Source organism: Dipodomys merriami, unplaced genomic scaffold, assembly GCF_024711535.1.
Source record: "Dipodomys merriami isolate MVZ:Mamm:240054 unplaced genomic scaffold, mDipMer1.0.p SCAF_10, whole genome shotgun sequence".
Taxonomy (NCBI): Eukaryota; Metazoa; Chordata; class Mammalia; order Rodentia; family Heteromyidae; genus Dipodomys; species Dipodomys merriami.
Genome location: NW_027202271.1, coordinates 34422080 through 34443199, shown reverse-complemented (window position 1 = coordinate 34443199; position 21120 = coordinate 34422080). Strand labels below are relative to the sequence as shown.

The 21120-nt window shown below is 34.3% G+C and overlaps 1 protein-coding gene across 7 annotated transcripts in view; it reads left to right on the top strand.

Annotated features, from left to right (window-relative positions):
* Window positions 1–21120, top strand: part of Osbpl8 (oxysterol binding protein like 8) — a 135400-nt gene that overhangs the window by 96890 nt on the left and 17390 nt on the right. For all 7 annotated transcript variants that reach the window (XM_069988960.1, XM_069988969.1, XM_069988950.1 and 4 more), the window contains 9 exons: window positions 2369–2453; window positions 5110–5281; window positions 7741–7978; window positions 8577–8761; window positions 10907–10988; window positions 11254–11352; window positions 13329–13425; window positions 19606–19704; window positions 20131–20228. In XM_069988960.1, coding sequence (XP_069845061.1) covers window positions 2369–2453; window positions 5110–5281; window positions 7741–7978; window positions 8577–8761; window positions 10907–10988; window positions 11254–11352; window positions 13329–13425; window positions 19606–19704; window positions 20131–20228 — 1155 coding nt within the window. The remainder of the gene's footprint in view (window positions 1–2368; window positions 2454–5109; window positions 5282–7740; window positions 7979–8576; window positions 8762–10906; window positions 10989–11253; window positions 11353–13328; window positions 13426–19605; window positions 19705–20130; window positions 20229–21120) is intronic.

Genomic DNA, 21120 nt, shown 5'->3' with positions numbered 1-21120 from the left:
TTTGTTTCCCCTATAAATTTGTTTCTTATAAATCTTGTTTCCTTTTCAAGGGCATCATTCCTCTTTTTTTCTGTTTACAAGGAATTGTGCACCAAAAGCTTTGATTGCTTTTAACATCTAACTTAAACAATTTTATTTTGTCTCTTTGGTCTTTGGGGATGAAATTTATGCCTTTTTTTTTTCAATCTGTAATGACTACATCTTTGTAACTTTTTTTTCTTCTCATCAGATAGTAAGGTCACCTGGAATAGAAGTTGCTTTTTTTTTTTTTTTTTTTTTTTTTTTGGCTTCTACTATCATGATGTGAACATGTGACAGGAAACCTAGAACCGGAAGCAGTCTTCTTACTCTTGAGAGGCCTTCTTTAAGATGGAGCTTTATGCTCTTTGTAGTTAAAAAATATTACTATGTCACTTCTGTACTATAAAACAGATAAGCAGGAAAATAGAAATGCCTCTGTTAATAAAAAATTAAATAATCATCAAATTCTATAAACAGTAGGCATGCAGCTATAATATTTTACTAAGTGACCATTGCATTAATTTCTGGACAGGTCAAAATCAACCTTGAGTTGAGAATTTAGAACTTTTCCCTTTTTTTTTTTTTTTTTTTGGTTGTGGGGCTTGAACTCTGGGCTTGGGTGCTATCCCTCAGCTCTTCAGCTCAAGGAGAGCGCTCTACCACTTGAGCCAAAGTGGCACTTGCAGACTTCTAGTGGTTTATTGGAGATAAGAGTTTCATGGATTTTCCTGCCTGGGCTAGCTTTGAACAGTGATTCTCAGATCTGAGTTTCCTGAGTAGCTGGGATTACAGGCGTGAGCCACCAGCACCTGGCTAGAATTTCTCCTTTAAGGACATCTACCTAATTGGGATTAGGATTAACTAAAAGTAGCCATGGTTTAAAGCAATATTTGTGTACTTAGGAAAATAGGTGAACTTAGTGTCTTTATTTCAGTAATCTAGAGTCCTTATAGGAATAGGTTTAGGATTACATAATTCATTCTATTCTGGGATTAGGTACCTTCTACAGGGAAAAGAATTCAGACCATAGATCCTTAGTATTTTAGGTGAAATTGGTTAGTCTTTATAACTCTGAGGAGAATATGATTTCCTTGCAATTACACATAGATAAACATTGATGACCAAAGAGGTTGTTTTAGTAATTTTTCTAATAAGGAACCAGGTTTGATTTTTGTGTTCTTTTTTATACTGTTCTAGGAACTGACCCATGTATTACAAAGCCATGTGAAAATGCATAGGATACTATAGTATTTGTTAACGCTTTCTCTAACTTTATTATTTAGAATTTTCATATTTGGCACCTTATGTTTATACTTAATTGGAATCTATTTTTAGTTTTACAGTATATATAGTATTTTGTGGTGCTGGTGTCTGAATGCAGGGCTTTTTGCTTGCTAAGCTGGCACTCTACTACTTGAGCCACTTCCCCAGTTCCCCGTTTCATTTGTTAACCTGAAAACCATAACAAACCTTTGTAGAACAACTTTTTTTTTTTTTTTTTGTTAGTTGTGGGGCTTGAACTTGGCCTGGGCACTGTCCCTCAGCTCTTTCACTCAAGGATAGCACTCTACCTCTTGAGCCATAGCACCACTTATGGCTTTTTCTGTTTATGTGGCGCTGAGGAATCGAACCCATGGTCTCATGCATGTGAGACAAGCACTTTACCATTGAGCCACCTTCCCAGCCCTGTAGAACAACTTTTAAAAGTCTGTTTATGCATCAATATTAAACTGTAAATTTAATGCTTATTTTTCTTTCACATAAGAACTCTATCTGCCTAAGATAAAACTTGGGGATTACATGTTTATATTAAATACTTTTAAAACATCTCTAGCTATCAGTAAAATTCCTTTGTTTTGCTTTTTTTTTAAGAAAAAAAATTAGTTGTATAGTTGTTCTTTTAAAAAATGTATACCATTAATTATAAAATAAAGGTTTACTTTTTCCTAGACTCAGTCAAAACTTAATTCTCTTCTTCTTGTTTAATTTCCACCTATTTTCTTTGGATTTAGATAAATTTAGTACTTATCTAGTAGTATTTATGTAAATTCTCATTAAAGAGTATAATATGCTAAAGTTTTTGTTTTCTTTAGTATGTGAACAATATGTAGAAATAGTATCTAATGACAACTATTATTTGTTTGGTTTTCTGTTAAGAAGGTATATTTGTTGAAAAAGAGCTTTTGTTAATACTTAGCATTTGCATTCTCAAGAAGGATGAAGTTAGAGCTTATTGCTTTTCCATTAGAATCCATGTCTGATATGACTGACAGTGTGATCCAGGTAACAGTGGCAAAAACGTTGGGATTTCATGATACTTACTCTGTACCATTTATTTTTTATTAAGGGTCCTAAAGGTGAAGCAGTTGGATCCATAACTCAGCCCTTACCTAGCAGTTATTTGATCATCCGAGCTACTTCAGAATCAGATGGTAAATACATTGTTGGATTGTTTTTCATTTTGAGGGTTTATCTATCACTTTGTGTTATCCTTGAAGGGATTCTTACTTTTTGATGTTGCTTGCTCAGCTGACACTCTACCACTTGAGCCACAACTTGATCCTGGCTGTTTGTTAGTTATTCTGGAGATGATCTTGGGATTTTTTTTCTGCCCAGTATGACTATTAACCACTGTTTTCTAGATCTCAGTCTCCTTAGGTAGCTAAGATTACAGATGTGAGCTACCAAAACCTAGAGTAGTTCTCATCTTGGTATAACACTTGCAGCAGGAACAGTATAATCAAAAACTGTGTAACCATAAACAGTGTAATCATAAACTGCTTAGTGGGGGTAATTCTAATAGTGTAACTCCTTTGAACAATTAGCTGACGATTTAAGAAAATGAATACTAGGAAGCTGAAACATGTTTGTCTGAGAAGAAGGGGAAGACACTAGAGAGGAATGGTGGGCAGATAGTCATAATATACAATGTACATATATGAAAAGAGTACCATATAACTTGGGAGAATAGGTGAGGTCTATCCCAAGATAGACAGGGGGCAATGATAGAAGGGGGTGACGTTGATCAAAATGTGTATACTCATAAATTGATTGGTTGACTTGAAATCCCTTTGTGCAAGTACTTAAGGATAATTTTTTAATAAACTGTTTAAAACACTACACACATTAATTTGGTGGACAAATTTGACAGAGAGCATTGTATAATTGTATAATTGAACAATACATTGACAACTCAGTTTTCCTCTTTGTCCTCTGTTGATATATTGATACCTTTTAAACTTTTTTTAGTGTTCTTTATGGTAGCTCATTAACTTTGATAATTTTTTATAGATTTAACTCATTATTAACTCATTGTTTATCATTAAAAGTTAACATTTGTAAGATATATACTATTTTGGTTTTATTTTACATAAGAAAACATTAAAGTACAAAATCCTTTATTCTACACTCATCAACTTGTTACCTAATTTATGAGGCAAATATGGAGAAAACAAAACATTTATATGGAGGGGCTGAGAAGGTGGCTCAGTGGTAGAGCGCTTGTCTTGCATGCCTGAGGCCCTGGGTTCGATTCCTCAGCACCACATAAGCAAAAAGAAAAAAGCAGGAAGTGGCACTGTGGCTCAAGTGGTAGAGTGCTAGCCTTGAGCTGAAGAGCTGAGGGACAGCGCCCAGGCCCAGAGTTCAGGCCCCACAACCGGACCCCCTCCCCCCCCCCCAAAAAAAACATTTACATGGAGGCAAAATAACTTTAAAACTTTAATAATTGATAATAGATTTTTTTCTTTACTTTCATGTTTCATAGTTTAGATTAGATTGATGTAGGGAATCTTATAAACTTCTAAAGTTGACTTTTACTAGAAGATTTTTTAAATTTGGCATACATTGTTGTACAAGGGAAATTTTCCTATATGTACAATGTATCCCAATCAAATCTCCCCTCTCCGTCCCTCTTCCCAATCCTTTCCCACTTCATAAAAAAATTCAGCAGTTTAATTGTTCTGTTTTCATATATATACAAATAAACTATATGGACTATATCCTTCCCATTCACTCCCTTAATTAGCCCTCCACTTCCTACTGGTGCCCACTCTGAGTTGGTCATAGAATTATTTTTAAACTGAATATAGGCATGAATGTTCACTATGAAAATGTTTTACATGGCTGGTATTCCATTACATCTTTAAATATATATGAATTTTAAGAGCATTTAAGTACCTGTGAACATATTTCTGCTAAAGTCTAGTTTGAATATCACAAATATGGCAATGAATAATGGCATTATACAAGCATTTTCTTTTTTTTTGGTCAGTCGTGGGACCTGAACTCTGGGCCTGGGCGCTGTCCCTCAGCTCTTCAGTTCAAGGCAAGCGCTCTACCACTTGAACTACAGTGCCACGTCCAGTTTTCTGGTGGTTTATTGGAGATAGGAGACTCACGGTCTCTCCTGCCCGGGCTGGCTTTGAACCACGATCCTCAGATCTCAGCCTCCTTAGTAGCTAGGATTACAGGTGTGAGCCACCAGCGCCCGGCTACAAGCATTTTCTTGACTTAAATTTTTTCATATTAAGTGAAATAATTGAGATTCAGACAAGTATCACCTGTTTTCTCTGCATAGAATGCAGAGAATGAACAAAAATAGAAGAGAGCTGTTAGAGAAGTGGAAAAGAACCAGGGCAAGCAATGTTAATGTGGGGAGGGGGAGGTTGATAAGATCAAAGTATGTTAAATTTTAAGTATTAATGCTAAAATCATTCAGAATGGGGGCTAAGCCTGGTTATAGATATAGTAGATATAGTAGAAACATAACCACTTTAGTATATTTTATACATTTTGCTTGATAACCTTTAAAATACACTGAATATCAATGTTTTCAGTTTGGAAAATAACACTAACTTACATTATGTATAATTTGCTAATCTGTGTTGTATATTATTCATTCATCTGTAGTTTCTAAATGCTTAGCAAGACTGTATTCAAATTAACTTGTCCAATACATATTTTTCAAGGAAGTAACAATAAATTTAATAATTTTAGTAAATTATTTCAATTAATTCAATACTTTTCATAAATTAAAATTAATGATAATTTCATAGATTTTCTTCTATTTACTATATGTTCTTCTAGGAAGGTGCTGGATGGATGCTTTGGAATTGGCTTTAAAATGTTCTAGTCTTCTTAAACGTACAATGATCAGGGAAGGAAAGGAACATGACCTGAGCATTTCATCAGATAACACACATGTGACTTTGTATGGCTTATTACGTGCTAACAATCTCCACAGTGGTGACAACTTCCAGTAAGTAGATACTCTATTAATATGGTAATGATTTCAGAGATCATGTTGTTCACTAGGTTAGGTATCAGTCCTCTTACCTTGCTAATGTATATAGTATTGAAATTTTCCTATCTTCCCATTATATGGCTTGAAGCATTCAAAATTTGTTGATCTGATATGATCAGGTACAAGAACTTATTTCTTTTGTTTTATCCAAATGTATATTGCCTTTTCATTCCCAAGTCAGCTATGCTGTCTACCTTGCCTTTGTTCATATTGTGCCTCCATTAAGAACATTTCTACTCCTTTTTTCTTTTCTCTTGTCATAATTATATGTTTATTTTAAGGTCACATCATATGTGAATCTTTTTCTGCCGAATAATTATAAGATGTCTTTAGTATCTGTCTTTCTCTTGATATTTTTTGTCACATTTTTCTGTAGTAGCACTGGACTTTGGTTTTTGTAATGTTGTGGCTGTTGTAGAATTCTCATATAATTGTTATTTTGAATTAAAATATTATCCAACATATGATTTTATCCTCTGAATCACTCATTATAGTTAGGATTTAAAATATTATTTCTCTTCCTCCATTTCTCAGCTTCTTTGCAACCATTTAACTCTTCACCTTTAAAAGTTAGAGTGTTACTCTGTGTCTGAGCTGAACATTTTTTTTAACCTATCCTTTTGATCAACACTACTTTTTAAGAAGCAGTGTTTAAAAATCTCTTATTACCTGACTTTTTACATGTTTTCTTTGCAGACATATGAGCTGGAGGTTTATCTTAATCCCAAATATCTGGATCCTAAGTAGAATAAGACAAGAGTGGGATAGGGAAACTGATATAGAAATGGATATTTGTTAGTACCTTTTCACAAAATTACCCATCTTTTTATAGATTAATTACCCCAGTTACTTTATAAAAATAGAATGAGTATAGAAGACTTTTATCATTTTTAGGCTATAGACTTTTAAATTTTAGCAAGAATATATTTCAGTATTACAGGGTTAAAGTAGATGAAAATAGAGAAACCCATGCAGGAAATGGGAGTTAAAGACTTCTAGACTTATTTTATTCAACTGAAAATATTACATCCAGTTCTCCCTGGAACATATTTCTCATGATGAAACCTTCCCAAAAAAATGTTAAATAAAAGGTAATGTAAGTGTTTCTCTTTTCCATTTTTCACATTTTTATTTATTTTTATTTTTTGTGCTGGTCGTGGAGCTTGAACTCAGGACCTGTGTGCTGTCCTTGAGCTTTTTGGCTCTGAAAGCTAGTACTCTACCACTTGAACCACAGCTCCACTTCCAGTTTTGGGGAGGTTAAATAGAGGTAGAGTCTAACAAACTTTGCTGCATGGGATGATTTCAAACTGTGATACTCAGTTCTGAGCCTTCTGAGTAGCAAAGATTACAGTTATGAGCCAATGAAACCTACTTCTTTCCCACTTTTTAAATTTGATGCTTATTACTTATTTTTTAATGACTTTGGCAACCTTTGAAGGAAGAAAGTCATAATTCATTTGAATTTACTTGAGAACCTAATACTCTTCTTTTCCTCTTTTTTAAAATTTTGAGACAGAGTCTTTCCATATAGCCTCGACTAGCCCTGAATTCACACTTCTCCTGCCTCAGTCTCTCATATTAAAATTATAGGCATGTGTCACCATGCCTAGAAAACCTAATAACTTGACATCTGTTTGTTTGTTTCTCTATTGCCCAACCAGGGCTTGAACTCTGGGCCTGGATGCTATACCTGATTCCTTTTGTTTATGGCTAACACTATACCACTTGAGCCATAGTGCCAATTTCAGCTTTTTTGGGGGGGGGGGTTCGGTCGTGGGGCCTGAACTCTGGGCCTGGGCATTGTCCCTCAGCTCTTCAGCTCAATGCTAGCACGCTACCATTTGAGCCATAGCACCACTTCGGGCTTTTTTTTTCCTGCTTATGTGGTGCTGCGCATGCAAGACAAGCGCTCTACCACTGAGCCACCTTCTCAGCCCACCACTTCCAGCTTTTTATGTGGTTAATTGTAGATAAGATTCTCATGGACTTTCCTGCCTGGGCTGCCTTCACTGTGATCCTAATATCTTAGCCTCCTGAATATCTAGGATTACAGACGTGAGCTTCTGGTGCCAATGCCCAGCCTTTTTTTTTTTTTTTCTTTCTCTTGACCACAAGTAGCAGTGATTTTGTTTCAAGCAGTATTGTTTGTAAAACTAAGGGGAAAAGTCTAATGAGGGGTAATCTAAAATTTGTTTTAAGAAGATCTTAACCCAAAAGCCAAGAGGCAAAGAGCTTAGATACATCTTTTAATATTTCCCAAGGTTTTTATGTAACATATGCCTTTATTTACTAATCTGTAAAATAATAATTTTATCTATCTCATAGGGTAATTTTGAAGATTAAATGAGTTAAGCCATATAAAACCCTTCTAGAACAATGCTTTCATTTTCATCACATCTTATTCTCTTAAGATTAAATGATAGTGAAATTGATCGACAGCATTTTAAGGACCAAGATATGTATTCTGATAAATCTGATAAAGAAAATGATCAGGAGCATGACGAGTCAGACAATGAGGTACTGGGAAAAAGTGAAGAAAGTGACACAGATACATCAGAAAGACAAGATGACTCATATATTGAACCTGAACCAGTTGAACCTTTGAAGGAGACCACCTACACTGAACAGAGCCATGAAGAACTTGGAGAGGTAAGTCTATTTTCAGAAATTCTGGTTTTCTGATTCCTGAAAATTTGATAATGAGGTTATAGAGATCTGCTTTTTTTTCATCTTCTTGAACACTTATATAATAATATGCTTATTTCAAAAGGTGCATATATATGAAGTAAATCAGGATTTGTAAACAACTAAACAGATATACTTTCACAAATGATAATGTAGTCTGTTAAATTTAAAGTTTATATTCCCTTCAAGTTTAGTTTTGAAATATAGGACTGTTCAGTGTTGCTGGATACAAATGTTGTTGCTCAATCTTTGCTGGATGCAAAGTAAATTGCAAGGGAACTTGAGTTTGTAATTTTTATGTTCTTACCAAGGCATAAAAGTAGATGTAGTGTGGAATAATTAGGATACATTGTTTTTGTATTGGATCCTTTATGAATATTACTCACTTTGGTGTCTCTTGTTGCTCCTTTTTTACCTAAGTTTTATAGCTATAGAGTTTATTGTCTAGAGGGTTATTTGCATATTTTAGAATGCTTGAAGTAGATCTGGAGATAATTCATGCTTTCAGTTGTTTATATGCCTGAAATAAATATATTTCACTGTGTTTTGTTAATTGCTAAAGGCAGGTGAAGCTTCTCAAACAGAAACTGTGTCTGAAGAAAATAAAAGCCTTATCTGGACACTGTTAAAACAAGTTCGCCCTGGCATGGACCTGTCCAGGGTTGTTCTGCCTACATTTATTTTGGAACCTCGCTCTTTCCTGGATAAACTTTCAGATTATTACTATCATGCAGATTTCCTGTCTGAGTAAGTATATTTTTATTCCCTAAAATAGAAGAATCAATTTTAGATTCTCAATTCATAATTTTAGATTCTCAAGAGTGCTACTTTTCAACCATTATGCCTTTCCAAAATCATGCAGTGTGTGGCAACATATCTTGTGTCACTTCTGTGTACACTTTAAGAACATACTTAAAGCCTTCTTGCAGTGTGGTCACTGCCTTCTAGACCTGCTCACTAATCTAACACAATGAGAGGGAATTGGTATTGTTCTTCTGAAACAAAGCCCATCTGCAGGTCCCATTCTTGGGCTTTTGTTTGTTTGTCTCTACATGTTTCTGAGACCTATGCAACTTGCCACAACCAAATGGCCTTACAGTTGCTGGCTTTTGACATAAATATTTTTTTGTCAGCTTTGCTTTTCATCTAAAGAAGGCAGGGGAAGAAATGTTTATTTCTCTTCCAAGAGATTTTTGTAAAATCATAAACTTTGCAATGAGTAGCTATTTTGTGCCCGCTTTTCCATATGATACCTGCTGAACCTATTCTAGCAAGTTATGATGTTTGAAGGTGTTGTATTTTCTATGGTATTGAGTTCTGGCTCTGTGACTTGATTTTTAAAATTACTATTTCGTTGTTTTTATTAACTACAACATCAGTGAACAGAGCAGGAAAACAAATCCTAACTGGAATAAAAGGATAATAAATTGTGGGAAATGTTTACAACTTAAGTTATAGACATTGTTAACCTCCCTAAAATAAAGCAACTTACTAGAAATTTAATGAAAATATTCAACCTGTAGAAAAAACAGGGGAAGAAATGAAGCATTTAAAAAATGAAGAAATAGAAATAGTTCATAAACATGTAAGCCTTCTTCAAAATGAGAAAACATAGATTCAAATTAAAGCAAGATAGTTCATACTATCTTGGGTTCATACACCCTAATGACAAAAAACTCATCCACCCTAATGACAAAAAATTCAAAGGCTTTTTATATACTAGTTCTGTTGTCTTCTATAGATATTTATCCTTCCTATCTAGAAATTAATTTTTCTCAAACTATAAGCAAGTTTCTGTGAATCATAGTATGATCTTCTTAAGGAACACCCATTTTCATGAATGAAAAGGTTGTACTTTGCCAGGAATGAGAGGACACCTCTGTAATCCAACAATTTGGGAATGAAACAGAAGAGTCACAAGTTCATGGCCAACCTGGGAAGTATAACAGATCCTGTCACAAAAGGAAAGGAAGAGAATGAGGAAAAGAGGGAAAGCCAGGGAAGCAGAAAGGAAGAGAAGGGAGGAGAGAGGAGGAATCAACGTAAAGTTGCATTTTGCTGCCAACATACACTCTTGCCAAGGCTCTGTGAGCCTGTAAGCATTCTCATCCATCCCAGGACTCCTACAAACTAGCACAGTATTTTTGAAGAGAATCTGGTATATTTGACAAATTATAAATACATTAATCCTTTGATGCAGTATTCCTGCTTACATAGCTCCCACATATCCTAGAAGACAAATTCAAGCTTGTTGCCTTGGGTTTGTAATAGTGAAACAAATTTAGCTTAAATGTCCAACCATAGTTGTCTGGTTAAATAATGCATGGTACATCCACGTTTATAAGGAAGAACTCATACAGAAGGCCCTCTGGGAAAAAAAGAGGTACAGGAGAGTACATTTTGTTTGCTTACTTCCATATCCCCTTTTAAATAAAACAAGGTGATTTCTATTTGCTCATTCATGCTAAAGAAACCTTTAAAAGACCCTTCAACCAAACTTTCCTTTAGAAGACAAATAGAAACAGCGTGGATAGAACAATATTTTATACTACTTACTGTATTATTCAATTGAGGATATGTACTGAAGACATTCTCTTCATATTGCTTTGACTTTTGACTTATACTCATGGAAAATTTAAAATAAAATTGCATAGTAAGAATTTAAGCCAAATAGGAATTGTCCAGAGACAGGGACAGTGTACCAAAAAACAGAAAAAATTAGGGATGGGTAGAAAGTAATTCAGATTAAGAAAAATCTTAGAAATCGATAGTTGTTTTGCCATCTGTTACAAGTTATGTTTTCCAGTCAGAGTATATTGAGTTTATGGTTTTAAATGTTAGAATTTATACAATATCCTATACATATTTTGGGTTTATTATTTTGTGTTTTAGGGCTGCTCTTGAAGAAAATCCTTATTTCCGTTTAAAGAAAGTAGTAAAATGGTATTTGTCAGGATTCTACAAAAAGCCAAAGGTAATGCTTTGTTTAGCTTTTTATAAGTTCTTTATTTTTGTGTGTAAAGTTTAGATTATTTATTTATAATTACTACCAAAAGTCCAAAATGCTTGATTCTGATTGTAGTATATTATATTCTGATTGAAGTCATATTTTTTCATGTAGATTTTATTACAACATTTTATAAAGGTATCTTTTTATGTGATACAGTTAAATTTGGCTAGTCCAAACTGTTTTGATTTTTCTGTGCTTATAATCTGAAACCTGAATGTTTTTTATTTAGGGACTAAAGAAACCTTATAATCCTATCCTTGGTGAGACTTTCCGTTGTTTATGGATTCATCCACGAACAAGCAGCAAAACGTTTTATATTGCTGAACAGGTATTAGAAATGCATGTTATAAAAACAAAACCAATCTGGTAGTTGCTGACATATTTTTACGAAAACATTAATTCAGTAAATTCACTGTTGTTTAGCCTTTCTGATTAGTGAATGTTTTTGGTGGGCATATAGCCTTATAGTACTAAATACTACTAAATATCAGGAAGTGGCGCTATAGCTCAAGTGGTAGAGCGCTAGCCTTGAGCTGAAGAGCTGAGGGACAGCGCCCAGGCCCAGAGTTCAAGCCCCATGACCAACAAAAAGAAAAAAGAAAAAAAAAGAAATTAAAAACTACTAAATATCATTCTCCTAAATAGTACTCTTGCACTCATGAAATTCTTTAATGAAAAATAAATCTTTACTTTTCCTCCCCTACCTCTTCATCTACCTTTTGTGTTTATGATCATTCTCAAAATTCTCCAATAGTTCTTCAACCCCTAAGTCAGATGTACACCCATTTCTCTGACATTCAAAGTCTTACAGTTTTCTTCCAAATTGATCTTAAATGAAAGACTTCTTGGTAGTCATACCTATGCATTCACAAATAGGTAACCTGATTGTACAGTCTCTTGCCTCATTTTTTTTTTGTATCGTATTGGGATTTGAACTCAAGGCCTTGTGCTCATGCTTGACTTTTTTAAGGCTGGCCCTTCACCATTTGATCCACAGCTCTATATCTGGCTTTTTGCTGGTTGATTTAAGAGTCTTATGGGCTTTCCTGCCCCAGGCTGGCTTCAAATTGCAGTTCTCAGATCTTAGTCTCCTGAGTAGCTAAGATTACAGCATGAGCTACCAGTGCTCAACTCTATTGCCTCATTATTTTAAAACTTAATTTTCCATCCAGTATTTTTCATTCGTTCTTCATCTGAACAACCCCTGACCGCATGTTCTTTAATATCCAAATAATTGCAGCTCCCAGTGGTTTGTTTTCCTTCTTAAACATCAGTATTATTTTTGTGATTACCCATTCATTAAGCTGTTAATTTAACACTTATGTTATTCACTTTATTAAAGAATGTTTATTTCTCTAGTTCAGAGAAAGATAAAGTTGTATACATCTATTCCTCAAAGGCACATCTTTTTTTATTGTACATATAGTAGGCAGTCAGAAAATATTTCTTAATTTCTGAACTTTCATTAAATTTATATATATCTGTTTCCACGATTCTCCATTTTCTCCTGGGGAATATGGTATTCTTTCCCAATAACAAATGACTATTTCAATAATTCTGACCTTTAAAATTTTTTTCTTCTTCTGGAGATTTTATTATACTATTGAACTATTTTGTAAGACATTTTAGATCTCTTTAATTCTTCAAAAATTGAAGAGTTTAAGAATTTTAGCTTTAAAAGCATTTAAAATGATTAGCTTTGAAAGAAACCTAAGATGTAAACAAAAATACCATCTCACAAAGTATGTTATGTTCACTAAGCCATATGATGAATAACTAAGAATATCAGTTATATATTGGTATGTAGTTCATTGCTAAAACTGAGTTAAAGTCACATTATCTCATATGTTCAGGCTCATGAATCTGAATGCTCTCTAACAATGATTCTGGGTCAGGTTCTAATGCAGTTAGCACAGTTATCTGCAGGCTTGAGTGGCTAGAAAATTCACTTCCAAGTTTATCCTACGCTGTTATAAAAGATAATTCACTTCCTCAATACATGAGCCTTAAGTAGTATTTTTTTTTTTACCACATAGAGACTGGTTCTCAGAGCTTAAGGTGGGACCGGAGGTGAGGGGTAGCAAATGACCAAGGGAACCCCCAAAAGATGGAAGCTATATTGAAAAGTAATAAGTGATATAGTATCATTTCTGTACAAACTATCTTTGGTTCATTATATACTATAAGCATAAATATTTTGTTACTTGTCAGATGCTTCTTATTTGTATAATACTTGAAATTTTGATACTAGCACAACAATATTCTCATACCATTACATTTTCTGTTTTCTATTGTGTTCAATAGGTGTCTCATCATCCACCAATATCTGCCTTTTATGTTAGTAACAGAAAAGATGGCTTTTGTCTCAGTGGTAGTATCCTGGCTAAGTCCAAATTCTATGGTGAGTTTCCCTCTGTCCTAACTTGCACTCTTCCCATAGAGGTAGCATTTTCTGGTTTTTATTTACAACTAATATAAACAGTATTTGTTTTTAGCAAGGAATTTATGTCACTTTTAATATCATGTTTATTTGAATAATGAGTTTTTTTTCTCCCACTTAGAAGCATGACCATTTCATATAATTTTAAATGTGAGAGCAAATGAATCTAAGACTGAAATAGGAAAAATAAAAGATCTGGCTACTTGAGAGGGCACAGAACCACAGATAATTCTGTGTCAGGAAAATATGAAAGTGGTCTTTCATTAGGAACATGGTATAAATCTTTATATTTTCAAGACATCTTATTTCTTTTGGCTCAGGTTTAGGTTTTGCTTTGTTTGGTTTGCTTAGTGTTTGCTTCTTCTAAGTGTTACATGTATTTCATATCAGATTATAAGATTTTTTTCCTTATTGGATTATTCCTTTCCTTCAGTCCTCCTCTCTACTCTGGCTATAATGTATACAGCTTTTATAAGCATGTGTTCTACTCTTGTAGAATATTTTAAAATAAGTTTCTTATTGTGAAAATATTATAAAGAGGGGTTACAATTACATGAGCAAAGTAATGAGTACATAGAATTTTTATTTTTAGCTTTGAAAAAACGTAAGATGTAAACAAAAATACCATCTCACCAAGTATGTTATGTTCACTAAGCCATATAACTAAGAATATCAGTTATATACTGGCCATACTGAGGTTTTCACTCAGAGTCTTAATCTTGCTAGACTGCTGTTTTGCTGCTTGAGCCATGCCTTCAGCTCTGCATTTCTTCTGGTTATTTTGGAGATGGAGTCTAGCAAACTTTCTGCCTGGACTAACCTTAATTCCTAATCCTCTAAAATTTATTTTCCTGAATAGCTAAGATTATAGATGTGAGCCAACTAGAAAATTTTATTTATTGAGTGCCAATAAATGAATGCCTCACATTCTGGTATTGCTCTAGATGTTGGTGTTTCTCTATCTCTCTTGCTCACTCGCTCTCTCTCTCTCTATATATATATATTTTAAAGTAGTTATACAAAGAAGTTGTCATTCAGCAGAGTAGTTCTTGAATACACTGCATTTTGATCATTGTCACCTTTTCAACGTTCTCACCCATCCTTCCCAACTCACCCCTTCCCTTACTTTTCTTAATTTTTTAGGGTATGTATTGAAATTTTTTTGCCATTTAACAAAGCAGTTTATGTATTAGTGCATCTTGATCTGTATCATCCCTTTAAAATTTCACCCCCTTCCCTTATTTTTCTTCATTTTGTGATATATACAATGAATTCTTGTCTGTATTCTCCCCCTTCCCGTGTTTACCCTCCTCCCCATGGCTTCCCCTCTCCTCTTGCAAGTGCCCATTTCCTGGTATTTATTTTGTTGGGCTGTGTCTTAGTCTTTCTAAAGAATTATACTATTTGAGCTCTCCATAGAGTATATTACTCTTCAGTTAATTCATTTGTAAAACTGCTTGCATAATGCCCGCCCAATGTGTTTACTTATAGATTAAAAGGCACATTCTAGCTACCATAAATGAGGGAAAGCACACAACCTGTTCTCTGGCTTACTTCACTAAGTATAATTTTTTCCAGGTCTTTTCATTTCCTTATGAACAGTACAATATCACTCTTTCTGATAGATGGGTGGAATTCCATTGTGTATATAAGCCACATTTTCTTGTTCTATTTGTCCATTGAGGGGCATCTGGGCATCTTGGGTATGGTAAATAGTGCTGCAATGGACATGATGTGCTTATGACTTTATTGTAGACTTCTTTGTGCTCTATTGGATAAATGCCCAGGAGTGGAATTGCTAGATCATAGTTTAGTTTTGTTTTTTGAAGAACGTCCATACTCCTTTCCAGAGTTGTTGAACATGCTCAAGTTCCTACCAAAAAATAATGGAGTTCCCTTTTGGACACATTCTTGCCAGCATTTGTTATTATTAGTTTTTTTGATAATGGCCATTCTAACTGGGGTGAGGTAGAATCTCAATGTTGCTTTGATTTACATTTCCTTTATGGCCAGAGTTGTTGAACATTTCTTCATGGCCATTCTTACTTATTCTTCTGAGAAGTCTCTCTTTAAGAGAGAAGTCTCCCATTTATTAATTGGGTTTTTGTGAGTATATTCTGGATAGTAGGCCCTTGTCTGATATATAGCTGGTAAAAATCTCTTCCCATTCTGTGGACTTGTTTTTTAACTTGTTAACTATCTCCTTTGCTGTGTAGAAACTTACAAGTTTGATGCAATCCCATTTATCAATTGTTTCTTTGATTTGTTGTGTTTCAGGGTCTCGTTTCTACCCTTGCCCAGCCCTTGCTAGCATTCTTTTTCCTACGTTAGAATGCAGTTAATTTATATTTGTCAGAGTTAGTTATCTGTTCTTTTATAATTTGAAAGAAATCTATCCATTGCAAGAGTTCTTTTTATATTTTTGAAGTAACTTCCTTATTTTTTCTTTGGTTACTGGGTTCCTTATATTGAAACCTCTTGTTAGGTGAGTTTGAGTAGTTTATTTTGATCTAGGAATGATTTTATTTTCTTAGGTCTAAGTTTAATTTGAATATATCTGAGGTGACTATATATCACCTAATAAGTTATGTATCAGACAAATCCATGATGTGAGCTTAAGGAATAAAGAGTGTAAATGGTAGCAGAGGCTGGCATTGTTTGAGGGCATGGGAAGGTATGGTCAACAAATACAAATAAGAACAAGTTTGAGAGCTTTCTTGCAGACAGACTTTTTTAGGGTGACCTATTTTGGAAATGATGAGAGTGGATGTTCTGTTTTAACTACAAAAATGGTAACTTTGAGTTAATATAGCTGTTAAGAAGCTGGATTGAACCAGCATATCATTATCATTATATCTGTGGGTTTTAGTTAATTAATCTGGAAGAATTTCTTTGGGTTTTTTTTAAAAAGAAGTCTTTCTCTTGACATTTTACAATGATATATCAACTATCCCTTTACCTCTTGCTTTTATGGTTGTGGTTAGAAAACTTCTTACTTTAGCTTAGGTAATTACTTACATGTTTGTTCTATATTTTTATGCTGGTCTTGCTCCTTAAATTGCCTGGTATTTATTTCCATGTATACAAAATGCATATAGAATGAAATAACTTTCTTTTATCAAAAGCCAACTAACTTCCCCTTTGAAAATCACCACTGATTTTCAGTCATTATTTTCCACTTTAATGACTACCTTTTCTGATCTGTTGCCCTGTTTTTTTTTCACACTGCTATTCTATACTATAAACACCATTTACTTTCAAGTGCCTATCTATTATTCTAGAGTAGCTAAAGCGTAAGTATTCAACCACTTTTCTATGTGTTGAAAACTATATTCTTATTTAGAACTGCTCATATTTTTCAAGTGTCATTATGTGAACCTTCAATTTCAGAATCAGAGTATTAGTTAACATTTTAAAACACTGAACTGATTTTGACTTAATACGTCAGAAATTAATGAGCTCTAAAGCATACATTTTTACAATCTCCTGAGTTGATTCTACTGTACATTAATATTTAACATAGTTTATGACATAGTGTTAAGGCAGAGCAGAATGAAAATAACACATGCATTTTGGTCAGCTCTGCTTTAAAACAGTCTAGGCTCCATATCTTAGCTATGTTAAATAATGAACATAGTTGTGCTGGTAGCTTTAGTATGGTCTTGTTTGTGATCATTGGGGTAAATGCCCAAAAGTGGGATTGCTGGGGCAGAGGGGAGCTTCATGTGGAGTCTTTTGAAGATCCTCCTTTCTACTTTCCAAAGTGGCTGAACAAGTTTACATTCCCACCAACAATGCAGTAAGGTTCCCTTCTGTCCACATCCCCTCCAGCATCTGTTGTTATTAGAGTTCGTGATTATAGCCCTTCTAACTGGGGTGAGGTGGAATCTCAATGTTGTTTTGATTTGCATTTCTTTTATGGCTAGAGAGGTTGAGCAGTTCTTCATGTGTCTATTGGCCATCCTTCTTTCCTATTCAGAGAAGTTTCTCTTTAAGTCTTTAGCCCACTTATTTATGAGGCAGTTGTTTCTTTGAGGATAAGTTGTTGGGGGATTCAATTTTTTTAATTCTAGGTATATTTTAGATATGAGACCCTTGTCTGTAGTATGGCTAGTGAAGACCTTCTCCCAATCTGTGGAATTTCTATTGATCTTGCTAGCTATGTCCTTTGCCATGCAGAAGCTCTGCAGCTTCATAAATCCCATTTGTCCAACCTTTCTTTGATTTGTTGTGTTTCTGGATCTCTATTAAGAAAGTAAGGTACCATGTGATTTTTGTTTTTGTTTTTGTTGCTTTGTATGTCCGTTCCCCATGGTATAACTCCTGTTTTCACTATATTTGATGTTGGTATAATTTGGGGAAGGGAAGGGAAAAAACAAAATGTTTAAAAAGGGATACAGATTGACCCATTGCAACAATGAGATGTACAAGACGTTATGTCGAAAAACAAACTTTACTATTTAGGCGGGGGTGAGGGAGTGGTATAGTTGAGAGGTTAGGAGGGTCAGGATGGTAGGGGAAAAAACAAAGAAGGCAACAATGCTGGATAAGAAATGTACTCATGTAACTGTAACCCCTCTGTACAGTATTTTTACAGTAAAAAAACTTATTTAAAAAATAATATAAATAAATAAAACAGTCTAGGCTGGCCTGGGAAAAATGCAAGACTCTACGCAAAAGACCTGGGATATGACTCATGTGTAGAGTGCCCTCATAGTTAAGCACAAGGCCCTAAATTCAAATTATATAGTACCACCAAAGTAAATTTGCAAAAGATGGCAAGTATCAGAATATCTCATGTCCCAAGTTCTGGCACACTCCTAGCTACTTAGGAGGCTAAAATCTGAGGATTGCAGTTTGAAGCTGGACTGGGCAGAAAAGTCCATGAGGCTCTTAGCTCTAGTTAACCAACAAAAGAAAAGCAGGAAGTAGAGTAATGACAAATGGTAGAGCACCAGCCAGCCCTGAGCAAAAAAGCTAAGGGATAATGACTAGGCCTGGAGTTCAAACCCCCGTAACACACACACACACACACACGCACACACACACACACACACACACACACGAAACCAAAGCACAAACACACACACACACACACGAAACCAAAGCACAAACACACACACACACACGAAACCAAAGCACACACACAATAGTTTGTTGCTAGTGGACACACACACACACACACACACACACACACACACACACACACACACACACGAAACCAAAGCACACACACAATAATTTGTTGCTAGTGGACTCAAACTTCAAGAAATGCAAAGTAAAATTCGTTAGTCAGGTAGGTGATACCAGAGAGAAACTCAGACTCAGAGTTAACTGAAGATTATTTCTTGGCCGTGTAATTGTAAACCCTCTGTACAGTATTTTCACAATAAAAAAAATTAAATTAAAAAAAAAGATTATTTCTGAACTGGCAAATTTCTGGGAAAATAAAAGGAGACTTTTTTCTTGTTGTCAATGTTTTGTAATATATATTAGTAGTAAAAAATTTAGCATTGTCTTCTGAATTTATAACCTGGAAATGTTACCAGTATAATAGTACAGAGGTCTGGAACTGAATGGACCTAGAAAGTGCATTTGTTTCTATTCAATGAAGTGATAGAGCTGTAACTATAAGAGGACTAAAGATATTAGAAGAGAAAAATGCACTGTGAAAAACCTTTAAGAAATCTCTGTGACATTGTTTCAGTTATATTTTGGTAGATTTTAGATCTTTTTATTTTTAATTATCCTTAGAATTATTGTATTTTAATATAAATATTTACTATATTTAAATTTTGTGGCCTAAGTTATTTGATTTACAAATAAAAATTACATTTTCATAGAAAAAGACAAATGGAGCTCTATAGTGAAACTGTTTTATTGACTATTCTACAAGTGCAATATTCTTCTTCTTACCGTCCTAGAATAATAAATACATAAAACTATACTTTTAAAAATACTCATTTTGTAGGATTCATAATATGAATCAATGTCCTAAATATATGGTTGGACATACTGACATTGTGATTTTTCTTAAGATATTCTACTATATATACCTGATAGATGTCCTAAATGATTTTTGTTTGCTGTTGAATTGGTTGAATTAGGCTTGTGAAATTTAATAAACAATACTTGTTTCAGGGAACTCATTGTCTGCAATATTAGAGGGAGAAGCACGGCTAACTTTCTTGAACAGAGGTGAAGATTATGTAATGACAATGCCATATGCTCATTGTAAAGGTAAAGATTTTCCTTAATTCATATATTTCTTTTTAGCTTTAAGTAGTCATACAAAGGGATTCCAGATCAACTTGTCAGTTTATGAGTACAATACATCTTAATCAGTGTCACTCTTTTTTTATCATTATCCAAACTTTATCCTACATCCTTATAAGTGAATGTATGTGGGTACACCAAGGCTTTTGATTTAGGATTACCAATTCATTTAATAGACATAAGATGAAGTTATGGAATCTGTACATGATGTGAATTCACTGATATCTGTTCATATTCTATATAATGAACTTACGTTTGCATTTTATCCAGTGGAAAAGAATCACCTTGATTTACAAGTTTCTTGTAGATGGAGATTAGATAACAAAATGGTATTTATTATTGGCCACTGCCCTTCTCTCTTCAGCCTTCTGTCAATGTTTTTTTCTTTAGGAATTCTTTATGGCACAATGACACTGGAGCTTGGTGGAACAGTCAATATTACATGTCAAAAAACTGGATATAGTGCAATACTTGAATTTAAACTAAAGGTAAGTAGAGTGTGATAGGTCATATCACCTAATTACCTGAGAGCTGGGTTATAAGTATTGAAGAAAGAACACAATTTAATTTCTACTTAAGAACTAAATATAAAAGCACCATTCATGCCAAGAGCCAGTGGCTCATGCCTGGAATCCTAGCTATTCAGGAGGCTGAGATTTGGAAGATGATGGTGCAAAGCAAGCCTGGGAAGAAAAGTTTGTAAGACTCCATCGAGGGCAAGTTGAATGAAAATCTTGGGGTAGACTAAGGCAGCAAACTTGCTAAATCCAAACACAAAGCCATCATTTTTGTTTTTAATTTTAATTAATAAAAATATTGATATAGGAAAAGAGCACTAAGAAGTTACTAAGTCCAAACTAAGTAACTAAGTCATGCCTGTAATTTCAGCTACTTAGAAGGCAGAGATCTGAAGGCCCCCAATTTAAGGCAAGCCTAGACAAAAAGTTAGTGACACCTATTTCAACCAACAAGCCAGGAATGTTGGTACATGTCTGTGATCCTAGGTACAGGGAAACCATAGGAAGGCAGATCATAGTCTGAGGTTGATTTCCTGGCAAAAAGCCCAGGACCTATCCAAAATATAACTAAAACAAAAACAGTAAGAGGATGTAGATCGAGTGGTAGAATACCTGCCTATCATGTAAGAGACTGAATTCAAACCCCTGTTCTAAAAGAAATGCCTAAAAGTGACTGGATAGAAATGTCTTCATAAATTAAAGCATTACTTTACATACCAGAATGTATAAATCAAATTACATTCCAGTTATGTACACTAAAATAGAGTTGTATTGGGTACTATTTCTGCGTAACAGATTGCTCCAAACTCATTGTCTCAAAAATAACCATGTGCTTACCCTCACAAGGAATAGAGCCAGGAAT